This window comes from Triticum dicoccoides, chromosome 2A, assembly GCF_002162155.2.
Source record: "Triticum dicoccoides isolate Atlit2015 ecotype Zavitan chromosome 2A, WEW_v2.0, whole genome shotgun sequence".
Classification (NCBI taxonomy): domain Eukaryota; kingdom Viridiplantae; phylum Streptophyta; class Magnoliopsida; order Poales; family Poaceae; genus Triticum; species Triticum dicoccoides.
This window is the reverse complement of record NC_041382.1, coordinates 449,778,595-449,791,040: the sequence shown is the minus strand read 5'-3', so window position 1 is coordinate 449,791,040 and position 12,446 is coordinate 449,778,595. Positions and strand designations below refer to the sequence as shown.

At 46.5% G+C, this 12,446-nt stretch overlaps 1 protein-coding gene across 1 annotated transcript; it reads right to left on the bottom strand.

The window, feature by feature from the left end:
- Positions 1-6,852: 6,852 nt before the first annotated feature.
- LOC119354852 (aminoacyl tRNA synthase complex-interacting multifunctional protein 1-like) lies at positions 6,853-11,634 on the bottom strand. The gene is made up of 3 exons (XM_037621600.1): positions 11,052-11,634; positions 10,383-10,589; positions 6,853-7,191 (listed from the first exon to the last, which is right to left on the bottom strand). Exons 1-3 carry the CDS (start codon positions 11,505-11,507, stop codon positions 7,048-7,050), a joined length of 807 nt encoding a protein of 268 aa, XP_037477497.1. The 5' UTR covers positions 11,508-11,634; the 3' UTR covers positions 6,853-7,047.
- Positions 11,635-12,446: the final 812 nt, after the last annotated feature.

Here is a 12,446-nt window from a genome sequence, read left to right as displayed (position 1 = left end):
ACCGGTCTCACGTAAGCGTACGTGTAAGGTTGGTCCGGGCCGCTTCATCCCACAATACCGCTGAAGCAAAATAAGACTAGTAGAAGCAAGAAAGTTGACAACATCTACGCCCACAACAAATTGTGTTCTACTCGTGCAAAAAGAACTACGCATAGACCTAGCTCATGATGCCACTGTTGGGGAACGTTGCAGAAAACAAAAAATTTCGTACGTTTTCACCAAGATCCATCTATGTGTTCATCTAGCAACGAGTGATCGGATGCATCTACATACCTTTGTAGATCACGAGCGGAAGCGTTCAAGAGAACGGGGATGAGGGAGTCGTACTCGACGTGATCCAAATCACCGGAGATCCTAGCGCCAAACGGACGGCACCTTCGTGTTCAACACACGTACGATCAGCGTGACGTCTCCTCCTTCTTGATCCAGCAAGGGGAAGGAGAGGTTGATGAAGATCCAGTGGCACGACGGCGTGGTGGTGGATGCAGCAGTCACCGCAGCAGGGCTTCGCCGTTCTACTGCAAGAGGGAGAGGTGTAGCAGGGGAGAGGGAGGCGCCAAGACTTCTGGGTGCCGCTGCCCTCCCTCCCCCCTTTTTATATAGGCCCCCTAGGGGGGTGCGCCGGCCCTAGGAGATGGGATCTCCTAGGGGGGGCGGCGGCCAAGGGGGAGGAGTGCCCCCCAAGGCAAGTGGAGGCGCCCCCTCCCCTAGGGTTCCCAACCCTAGGCGCATGGGGGGGGCAAGGGGGGAGCGCACCAGCCCACTATGGGCTGGTTCCCTCCCCATTTCAGCCCATGGGGCCCTCCGGGATGGGTGGCCCCACCCGGTGGACCCCCTGGACCCTTCCGGTGGTCCCGGTACAATACCGTTGACCCCAAAACTCTCCCGATGGCCGAAACTGCACTTCCTATATATAATTCTTCACCTCCGGACCATTTCGGAACTCTTCGTGATGTCCGTGATCTCATCCGGGACTCCGAACAACTTTCGGATTACTGCATACTCATATCCATACAACCCTAGCATCACCGAACCTTAAGTGTGTAGACCCTACGGGTTCGGGAGACATGTAGACATGACCGAGACGGCTCTCCGGTCAATAACCAACAGCGGGATCTGGATACCCATGTTGGCTCCCACATGCTCCTCGATGATCTCATCGGATGAACCACGATGTCGAGGATTCAAGCAACCCCGTATACAATTCCCTTTGTCAATCGGTATGTTACTTGCCCGAGACTCGATCGTCGGTATCCCAATACCTCGTTCAATCTCGTTACCGGCAAGTCACTTTACTCGTACCGTAATGCATGATCCCGTGACCAGACACTTGGTCACTTTGAGCTCATTATGATGATGCATTACCGAGTGGGCCCAGAGATACCTCTCTGTCATACGGAGTGACAAATCCCAGTCTTGATCCGTGTCAACCCAACAGACACTTTCGGAGATACCCGTAGTATACCTTTATAGTCACCCAGTTACTTGTGACGTTTGGTACACCCAAAGCACTCCTACGGTATCCGGGAGTTACACGATCTCATGGTCTAAGGAAAAGATACTTGACATTAGAAAAACTCTAGCAAACGAACTATACGATCTTGTGCTATGTTTAGGATTGGGTCTTGTCCATCACATCATTCTCCTAATGATGTGATCTCGTTATCAATGACATCCAATGTCCATAGTCAGGAAACCATGATTATCTGTTGATCAACGAGCTAGTCAACTAGAGGCTTACTAGGGACATGTTGGTGTCTATGTATTCACACATGTATTACAATTTCCGGATAACACAATTATAGAATGAATAAAAGACAATTATCATGAACAAGGAAATATAATAATAATCCTTTTATTATTGCCTCTAGGGCATATTTCCAACATTTTTTGTGATCCATTTTTTACTCTTTGGGTGATACGATGTTTCATCACTTTTCCGCGTAAAGTAGTAATGCTAGAGTTCTTTCACTTCTTTTTAAAGAAAAAAAATCAACTATCGCGCATGTGATGAGCGGGGTTGAAGAGGAGAGGTAGCGTGAGGTTGAAAAATGTAGGATTTGCTAATAGGATGAGTAGGATTTGCTCACATGACGAGCAGGAGTTGCTCACAATGTGAGGATGAATCGCTAGGGGGCAGATGAGAAGTTGCAGAGTAGGCGATGAGAAGTTTCATAGGGGGGAGATCAAACGGTTGCACCAAAATGTACATAAGTTGTTCATTATTTTGCACGAATTGACCGCAAAAATGATTGAAATCTTCAGATATAATGATGGAGAGCACACAAGAGTTGCCTGATGAATGCACTAGAGTTGCATAAAAACACCCCAAAAGTTGCTGACCTTTTTTGTGTGCTACTTGATTGCATAATGACCCAAAGTTTCTTGTCTTTGTTTTGCCTCCAATAGCCCCATCAATGTGAACTTAGTATTTTCCATATGTGGTTTCTTTGTCTAGATATAAGTTAGGTTGAGAGTACACATGAGTTGCCTGATGAGTGCACTGGAGTTGTGATGTTTCGACTAACTTTGTGCCACGAACAACGTTTGGTGCTATGGAGAAACTTTGCTGCTATAGTAAAGCAACTTCTGGTTAGTTTGCATCGTAAACCTCCCTATCATCGAAAATCCCTTCGAAGTTGGCTACCATGATTACCAAGTTAACTAAATTCACCACTGAGTTTGCTATCATAACTAGTTTCACCTCCAAGTTGATAGTACCGTAGGTAACTTAGTTTCTGAGATAGCCTAACATTATCCTAAGTTGCATGGCTGACCAGTGAGTAGCCTAATATCATCCTAAGTTGCTACAATACTTTCAATGTATTGTAGGCAACTGAAATTGTAATGGCAGGCAACTAAGAATCATCGGTAGGCAACTTCATAGTGTTTGTACGCAACTAAAAATACAATGATCAGCAACTTCATAATATTGTAGGGAACTAATTTCAAAAGTTAGGCAACTAAGCAGCAATTGCAGGCGACTAATTACCAATAGCAGGCAACTGGGCATCAATGGTAGGCAATTTCATCGTATTTGTAGGCAACTGAGCATCAATTGTAGGAAACCGAACATCAACAATAATCCATGATAGGCAAGTTAGGATAATGTTAGCAAAATTCATATTTCAATGATTTTTTTGCCATATTACATACGATATATTTCAATGAACTTTTTTTAAAAAGAAGTGCCCATGCCACCAGGAGCAACTTTTGTGCTATGTGGAGCAACTTTCGTGCTACGAGAAGCAACTCCCAGCTATGTTACCCTTCCATGACGCCAGTTCGACTAATGATCTTTGTAAGTTCGCTAATATGACTACCAAGTTGTGTAATGTTTTTCTTATGTTGCCTACAATCAACCATACTATTGCCCAAAACCAGATATCCATTTGCTCACAATCAATCATATAGTTGTTTAAAACCATGTATCCAGTTGCCCACAATCAATCATCCAGTTGTCTAAAATCATGTATCCAGTTGCCCAATCCTAACGAACAGAAACATTACCAAGACCATAATTTCGATAATATGCAACAGTTTTAGTTATCTTTCAAGTTTGTGTCATAGAGATGCGTCAAGAGTTTATCTCCTTAGGATGGGATCCCTTGGTATGATCGTAAATACTTGGCTAAAGATCATAAAGGGGGAGCAGGGTGGAGTTGGTCATGGGGACATAACTAAAACCATGAAGTGTTTTTAGGGGATTAAATTTATATGTGAACCCTCCAAAAATGAACATGTGTATGTTCTTTATCCCTTTTTCAGGTGTCATAGTTGCCTACAATCAATCATACAGTTGTCTAAAACCATGTATTCAGTTGCTCACAATCAACCATACAGTTTGCCTAAAACAATGTATCCAGTTGCCCAATCCTCATGAACAGAAACATTACCAAGACCATTATTTGGTAAATATCTAAAGGTTTTAGATACCTGCAATAAAGTTTGTGTCAAAGAGGTGGAGTCAAGATTTTAGGTCGGATCCATTGGCGCGGCCATAGAGTGGAGGGGGTGAAACTGGTCAGGTTTCCTAGCTGGAGATATGAGACACATGACTGTGTGTGTGTATTTTCTCCTCTGCTACTACCTAGTTGCCCAAGGAAAACAATGAAGTTGTTCAGAAAACTGCACAGAGTTGCCCGTTAATCACATCTCATTAGAATCACAGGCACCCACAAAACTGGGGGAGGGGAGGGGGGCTGCGTTGGGTCGCCTTTACCGTGTGTGTTTTTCTACTATACTACTACCTAGTTGCTCAAGGAAAACAATAAAGTTGTTCAGAAAACTCCACATAGTTGCTCGCTAGACATCATCAAGATCACATGCACCAACAAAACTGGGAGGAACTTGCTCCTTTTTAAACAATAGGACATAAACAATTTCTTTTTTTTTCTTTTTTTGGTTTTACAACCAAAATAGTTTCTAAGTTTGTGTGGACAAAGTTTGATCCGGGATAGGCAACCTCATAGTGGGATGTGCAGACCTTTGTTTCCGAGGCCAAGGAGTTAACTTTGAGACCGATGTGCGTGAAAGACTGAGGCTGACTTGTCGGCAAGCTTGTCGTAGGTCATCAACGCGGACCGGACGATGGAGGAGGCATTCCATTCTAACGAACTTGCTTCATATATATGAGGGTCACACAACGATACACAATAAGGTGATGCCTTGGTTCTAGGGATGTGGCCCCGTTTCATTTTGAGGTAGTAGTGGTGGTCGTCGCAAAAGCCACATGTCGCTTGCAGTAGTGTTCATTGTAGAGGTGGTCGCGAGGGACATGATTCCGTACACACACCCAACAAAACGAACCCGGGGGACGTAGTCCGTCTCGGCGCCGTTAGATCGGTCGCCCCGGTTCCAGACAACGGTGCCAGTGAACCGTGTGTAGACGGATCTGATGACGAGGTAGCGCTCGGCACTGTATGTGGACGGATCGGGCGGTGAGGTAACGCTCAGGTACGCGGACGGATCGGACGGCGAGGTAGCACTCGGCATTGTACGCGGACGGATCGGACGACGAGGTAACGCTCGGCACTGTACTCGCGGACGGATGGCGAGGTAGCGCTCGGCACTGTACGCGGACAAATCGGCCGGGGAGATAGGGCTCGGCACGGCATGCGGACGGATCGGATCGGTCGACAAGGTATTTGACGACGGGCGGACAGCGAGATAGGCATCATGAGCAGTCTCACACGTTCAAGAAGCAAAGTAGAAAACAGCAAACTAGCACATGCTAAGTGCTAGACATGAGCAACTTTGCAATCCACGCGTATGTGTTGGCTTAGCTGCTGCTGATGGATGGATGTGTGATGGGTGAGGACGCTGGATGTGATTGCTAGCTACGCATGCATCGCGCGCGGAGAAGTGATCTAGCTATTCTATTCAGCCCGTACGTGGAGGGTGCGCTCGGAAAAACGATCGAGCGCAGCGGCGCTGGCTAGCCGCGTCCTTAATTTATCCACTTGCTAGTTAATAGCTTTTGTGCCGTATTACGCTTGCACAATTTTAAATTTGAGATCTAGTTTCTACCAATAACCTGCAGCTGCAGCAAATGAACTGTTCTGAACTTCTAAGCCTGCCTATTTCTGATGAATTTTTATCACTCTTGGTTTCAGGAAACAAGTGGATTTCAGACATTATTGTTTGGAACTACACAACACGGTCAGAACATTAAAATGATTTGTCACAATTGTAGAACAGAGTGACAGACTGATGACAGAGACTGTTGTTCCGCTAATCCCAGTTGGAAGATAAAGGTATGGAAACAAGTAGCTAGCCTATTATCGTTTGGAACAATTCTCTCCGTTGCTGGCTGAGGAATAGCAGCGAGGAAGCTCCTTCTGGCCACTACGCTCGTCGTGAAGGAGCCCAGCTCCAACAATACCACCATGGACCCATGACCTCTTCACGACCACCCACGCCCCCAATTTCGGCACACATCTTACACACGGGCCACTCGTCTAGCGTGGATGCCGCGTGGGTCAACCTGCCACCTCCCATGCCCGTGTGCATCACTGGCGACAACACCGGAAGTTCGGAACCCTCCATGTCGAAAACGAAGGTCCCTATTGCCCCGCTCCGAGCCGCGAAATACAGTCGAAATCGAATGCGAAAAAGGTAGCCTGCGGTGCGGTGGTTACCTCCGTGGTCGCCGGCGAGATGCGCCCATGGTTGGCCTTCCCGTGACGGTGAATCGGCGCAGAAATTGCCCCGCCTCTCCCGTCGCCTGCAAACAGAATAGGGAGGAGGAAGGGGAGCGGTGGTGCGGGGTGATTTTCCCCTGGAATTACTGTTCACAGGCCCCACCAAAACCGCTGTCGGATGTCTTCCTGGCGCTTCGATCCATCGCAACAATCGACGGCTCTCTCGCGTGCGCTCGAGACAGCGATCCAGCGCAGCTGCGCGATGGAGACCTCTTGAAGAGAGAATGGTTGTCAATCATCCATTGAAGGCCAGTTTTTCTTTGCTTTTTTCCAAAATCTGTACCTCTTATATGATTATTATAATTATAGTATATGGTTGAGATTTGGATGAGGTCTTTATTATACTTTAGTACAGATGCAGACTATTTCTTTGTGAATTAGTCAATACGTGCAACCAGTAAGGCAAAAATCACAAGAAAACAGAACTACAAAATAAATGAGATCACGATGCATCAGAGATGTATACAACTCTAACTGGAGGACCATCTGGTTGCTCCAGCTACACCCTTCGTGATCCAACAACCAAGTCATAACTTATTTCCAGCCACAGATGTTGAAAATCATCATTTAAAAGTCTAAGGACCAAAACAGGTTAGCTAATCAACAGTTATGCAAAATTCAATTGTTAATCTTGGATTGAAGTGAAAGAGAAGATAAATTCCATCCATGGACTCACTTTTGAGCTTTGACCACTGAGAAACTATAAAATGTGGTTACTATCAATAAAATATCCTCAGAAGCAATCTTTTCATTAAAGATTTCACTCCTACTATAATTAATTTCAGGGAAATACATTATATGGATACAGCCAAAAAGGAAGAAGAAATAATCTCTTCAATCAGTATTATGACACGCTTGCACCCTGCAATGATTTGCAGAAAACCATGCCTGCTGAGGTGCGCATTGGTTGCTCACCAAGAACTGCTACGCAGTTATCCGTTGTCTTAAGGTGAGGCTGAACAGATTCCCAAATCTTTTTCTTTTGAACCTGGCAAAAATACAGCAATCCATGAGATGTGTTGCTGCAAAATAACTTCCATGGTAACCCATTTCTGCAAAATAATTTCTTACATAGGCTGGATTCATGGAAGTGGACAAAATGCAACATGGCTCTAGGCCTATCAAGATTTTGAATATTATATTATTTCCACATAAATAACAAGTCATAGTATTTTAGCACTTATGTTTTACTAAGCGTTTCATGACCTAACAACCATGGACTGCCTCTCAAGAATCCACAGCAGTTACCAGAAAATATCAGCGAGATATCAGTTTTCACTGCAGGTTTTCTCACCAAATTTAGCCTGCATAAGATGCAGACCTAAGAGCAACTCTAGCAGACCCCGCAAAAAGCCCTGACCCGCAAAATAACCGCCAAAATGCGGGTCGGCGCGGAAAATCCCGCCCGAACAGACCCCGCAAACGCGGCCGGCCCGCAAAATTTTTTGAGGGGCGCGGCAAAATCTCGGCCCCAACCCGCGAATACGCGGGTTTCCCCCTCGCCCCTACGGTGCCCCGTATCGCATTGAAGCGGTTGGCGGGGGGGACATTTCAGCCCGCGCCCTTTCCCCATCTCCTTCGCCTCCGCCCGCCCTTGGTTCCGCCCGTCCGCCGCCAGCGATTCCGGCCAAATCTGCGGGCGGAATCGCGCCGCGGGGGTGTCCCCCATCCTCCAGCACCGATTCGCTGCACCGCCCCCCTGGATCCGGCGAGAAGAGCCGCCCCTCGTCGCTGTCGCCGCCGGGGATCGACCGACCTCGAGCCCGCCCCTCGTTGCCGCCCGGGATCACCCGCCACACGAGCCGCCGGTCAGTGTTTGTTTTGTGCTTTGTGCTGAGTGTTATGCCTAGTTGATTGACGCGGCGTGCGATTCTTGTCCATGTAGATGGAATTGAGCCCGTGCGAGAAGTTCTTGCTCTCCGATTCGGATGACTCGGATGTTGAGACGATGCTTGCGACCTTTCGGCAGCAAACATTAGTGATGACACTTGCCGTGAAGGAGCACAAAGACGAGAACCGAAAGAGGTGGCGAGGATTGACCGTCGGGCGTCTTTGTATTCCTCGGAATCGCCATCTCGGGAACGAGATGTTGATGCAAGACTACTTCGCGGAGAATCCAACATATCCACCGCACCTCTTCCGGAGAAGGTACCGAATTCGCCGATCCCTCTTTGTGAAAATTGTTCAAGCTTGCGAGGCAAATTGTCGGTATTTTACTCAAAGAAGAAATGTTGCGGGCTTAAAGGGATTTAGTGCATATCAAAAAATCTCCGCAGCTATGCAGGTGATTGCATATGGCGTTCCGGCTGACTATGCCGATGAGTACCTTCGCATTGGTGAAGATACCACAATTGAGTCAGTGCGTAGATTTGCCAAAGTGATCATCCGTGTCTTTGGTCCTGAATATCTTCGGGCACCCAACGAGGATGACACAAAGAAATTGATGGCATCTAATGAGAGGAGAGGTTGGCCTGGCATGCTAGGTAGCATTGATTGTATGCATTGGACTTGGAAAAATTGCCCGAAGGCATGGCAAGGAATGTATTGTGGCAAGTCTCGTGATGCAACAGTTGTGCTAGAGGCCGTAGCATCCAAGGATTTATGGATTTGGCATTGCTTCTTTGGTATGCCGGGCACTCTCAATGATATCAATGTGGTGCAACGGTCTCATTTGTTTGCTAGGCTTGCTAGTGGTGATGCTCCTGCTTACAACTACACTATCAATGGGCATGAATACACAAAAGGGTACTATCTTGCAGATGGTATATACCCTCCTTGGTGCACCTTTGTCAAGAGCATCAAAGATCCCAAAACTAGAAAACATTGTGAATTCGCAAGGGTGCAAGAGACAGCCCGAAAAGACATTGAAAGAGCATTCGGGGTTTTGCAATCTAGGTTTGCCATTGTTCGTGGTCCTGCTCGTTTTTGGGACAAGAGGACCTTGAAAAATATCATGACATGCTGTGTTATCCTTCACAATATGATCCTCGAAGATGAGAGAGGAATGAACTTGGCTTCTACGACAATGTGGGTAGCCGTGTCAAACCAGCTAGAGACCCTAACCGCATTAGAGCTTTTCTTCAGACCTACAAAGAGATTGAAAATGCAAACACCCACTTTCAACTTCAGGAGGATCTCACTGAGCACCATTGGCAAAGGGCTAGACAGTAACAAACTCATTTTTCTATTCATTTGAATTTGTATTCGGGACAAGTTTTGTATTGCATTATTTAGTTCGCTTCGATGATTTGAATAATAATTTGTGATGTGGATGATTGTTGTATTGTGTTGGTATTGAATAATTATTTAGTTTGCTTCCGTGATTTGAATAATTATTTTGTAGTGTGGATGTTTGTTTTATTTTTGTGGTGCGGTATTGATATTTGCGGACCGGCGGGATGCGGGATGCAGCAGCGCAAGAGCAGACCCCGCAAAGCTGACCCGTAAAAAAGTATATTCTGCGAATATCCTTTTATACGGGTCTGTTTGGGGGGTCTGCCTCTGCGACCGTCCGCGCCGGCCCGCAAAGCCGTTTTTCCGCGAACTGCAAACGCGTTTTGCGGGGTCTGCTAGAGATGCTCTAAGAATGAGTACTACATCACAAAGAAAGACAACAATGCGGCAGTTAGCCGTGAAAGCGGTTTCTGCAAATTACTCGGCGTAGAACGAATTGTGTTAAATTTGGCAAGAAATCTGTTTTCAATACATTACTTTTGCTCACTAGGTTTACATAAGCATCATATATTTTGAAAAGAAGTTGCAGAAAAATCCAGATAATTTCAAATATTAGTTTTGTGACCAATATATCAAGTGGGACATGGGTTGTAACTATGTAGATGGTTTATACCACATATATCATGTTCCTTGCTTCGAAATTCACGGAACAAATGTTCAGTGGCTCTGTACTGGTTCATATGTGAATGCATAATGTACTACCCATGGTTTCTAGCCGCAACTAAAACTGTAATCCCTTCCATGTGCCTGACTCATTCATTGGAGCCATCGTGAGCAACATCTAATCAAAATTAATATTGTTCATGGCAACATGTAGAACATTAAGGAAAATCATTTCACAGTTGAACGGACTACACACACAGAAAATTAACTGTAGTAATCTGCAGCATAACTAGGATCGTCAAGAGACAATGCAAAGACAAATGTCTAAATTGTAAGTGATACCTGGTTTCCTGTTGCAGGTTCTGATTGAATACTCTTTTCATCTTCAGATCCAAACCATACCCTTTCACCGGGAACAGAACCTTCTGGAGGGGCGAGCAACTCAACATTCTCGTGAGAAGCATCAGAGGCACACATAAGCATGCCATTAGACTTGATGCCGCGCATGTTTCTTGGTTTCAGGTTAGCAAGAACAATGACATTGCTGTCCTGCATAGATCGCATGCCATAGCTGATGTCATCAGTATTCAGTAAAATAGAAGAAAAAATAACTTGCACTTCATTGCAGACCATCTATTATATTCCCCAAAATGCCAATAAACATAATAGAATGCAACCGTAGAGTGAAGCATCAGGATCTTGGCTCAAGCTAGCCCAATCCTGGTAAATTCAGGAAGGTTGGCACCTGGTATTATCTTACCAAGTGAATCTTTATTTCTAGCACAATCATTAAGCAAGTTGTACACTTCACCTAATAGCGACGTTCCTTTTAATAGATACCAAAAATTCCAGTTTGTCCACATAGATACCAGTACTAAGGAGTAGTCACTTATCCATCAAAATGCGCAAATTATGTGATCTATACAAAAACTTGAGCATACTAGACAAGTACATCATTGCTGAATAACTGAAAAATCTTGGATGGACGAGTTCTCATGCATCATTCATTACCTGGAGTTGGTCGAGGGGTAAGTACTTGACGAGGCCGCTGCAGATGGTGCGCGGCTGCTCCTCGCCGACGTCGACCTCCTCCACGTACAGAGTATCCGCCTCCGGGTGCAGCCACGCCTTCACGACCCGCCCCACCCGGATGTCCAGGAGGCCAGCGAGCTCGCCCACCGGAACCTCGCCTTTCTCCTCCTCCCCAGCCGCGGGCGCCGGCTTCTTCTCCTCTACGGCCGCCTGCGTAGGGGCCGGTGCGACGACGGCGTCGGAGGAAGGCGAGGAGCAAGAGCAGAAGAGGGCGGCGGATCTCGCAGCCGATAGCGGTGCCAAGAACGAGATGGATTTGGCTATGCCCCTGCAGCCAACTCGGGTCCTGGCGAGGATGGGAGTTGAAGGCGAGGAAGGGAGGAGGAGGTGGACGCGACAGCTTGATGCGAAGGCCATTCTCGCTGCGGCCATCATCGTCGTGGCGCTCTCAGGCTTCAGCTGCCGCCGGTCCGGTTCGTCTCCGCCGCAAGGCGAGGCGCTGGGATTTTATCCGATGGGGAAGGAAGGGCCCAAGTGATCCACAGGCCCATGTGTGGAACAGTGCAAGCAAATGCGTCGTTTTATTTACAGTACTCACTCCGTCTCGGTGCATCAGGCAGACATCTAGTAACAAAAACCAGATAGTCCTAAAATAATAAAGTGCCGAAGCAGTAGTAGTATTAGTTGTATGCATATTAATTAGGCTCATTTATTAATTGGAGCAACCTATGCATGCAATGGGAGGGTCATTTCATCACTCAAGCAGTAGCACGGATTTATTATGTTGGGAGGGTCACACTTAAAACCAGCGGGGTTGTTATCCATGCTACGCGCTGGTCATCTGCAGTTGGGGTTAAAGGGGTGATGGAAATGGCATGGGTTAAAGTTAGCAATGTCCCTCTAGACAAAAAAAGTGAAAGAAATCTGACTTATGTAGCAGCTCTGGTTGGGGTTCCTTTGAAAATTGATGCAGCTACCTTACACCGCCCGGCCTCTGTTCGGGTCAGGTTGGGATGCAGGAATGTTGATGAGATCTCTGTGATAGCTGAGGCTGTCCTCGGAGATCACTTCTACGATTTCTTCTATGAGATAGACTAGATCCCGGTGAGAGATCCTAAAAGAGAAAAAGAGAGGGTGCAGGCACCTTCTAACCATGATAAGAACAATAATGAAAAGAAATAATGTCTCCTCATCGATTCCTGGAGCTCAAATGGGCGGTATACCCAATGGGCTTGGAGGGAATTCTCCCTGCATTCCCCATAAAGGTAAACCAGACCCCATCCGGGATTCACAAGAGAGTACCGAGTCTGATGAATCTCTCCATATTACTCTTCTCATTGAAACCATGGCTTGTGAGATGGCTCGGGAAAAAGT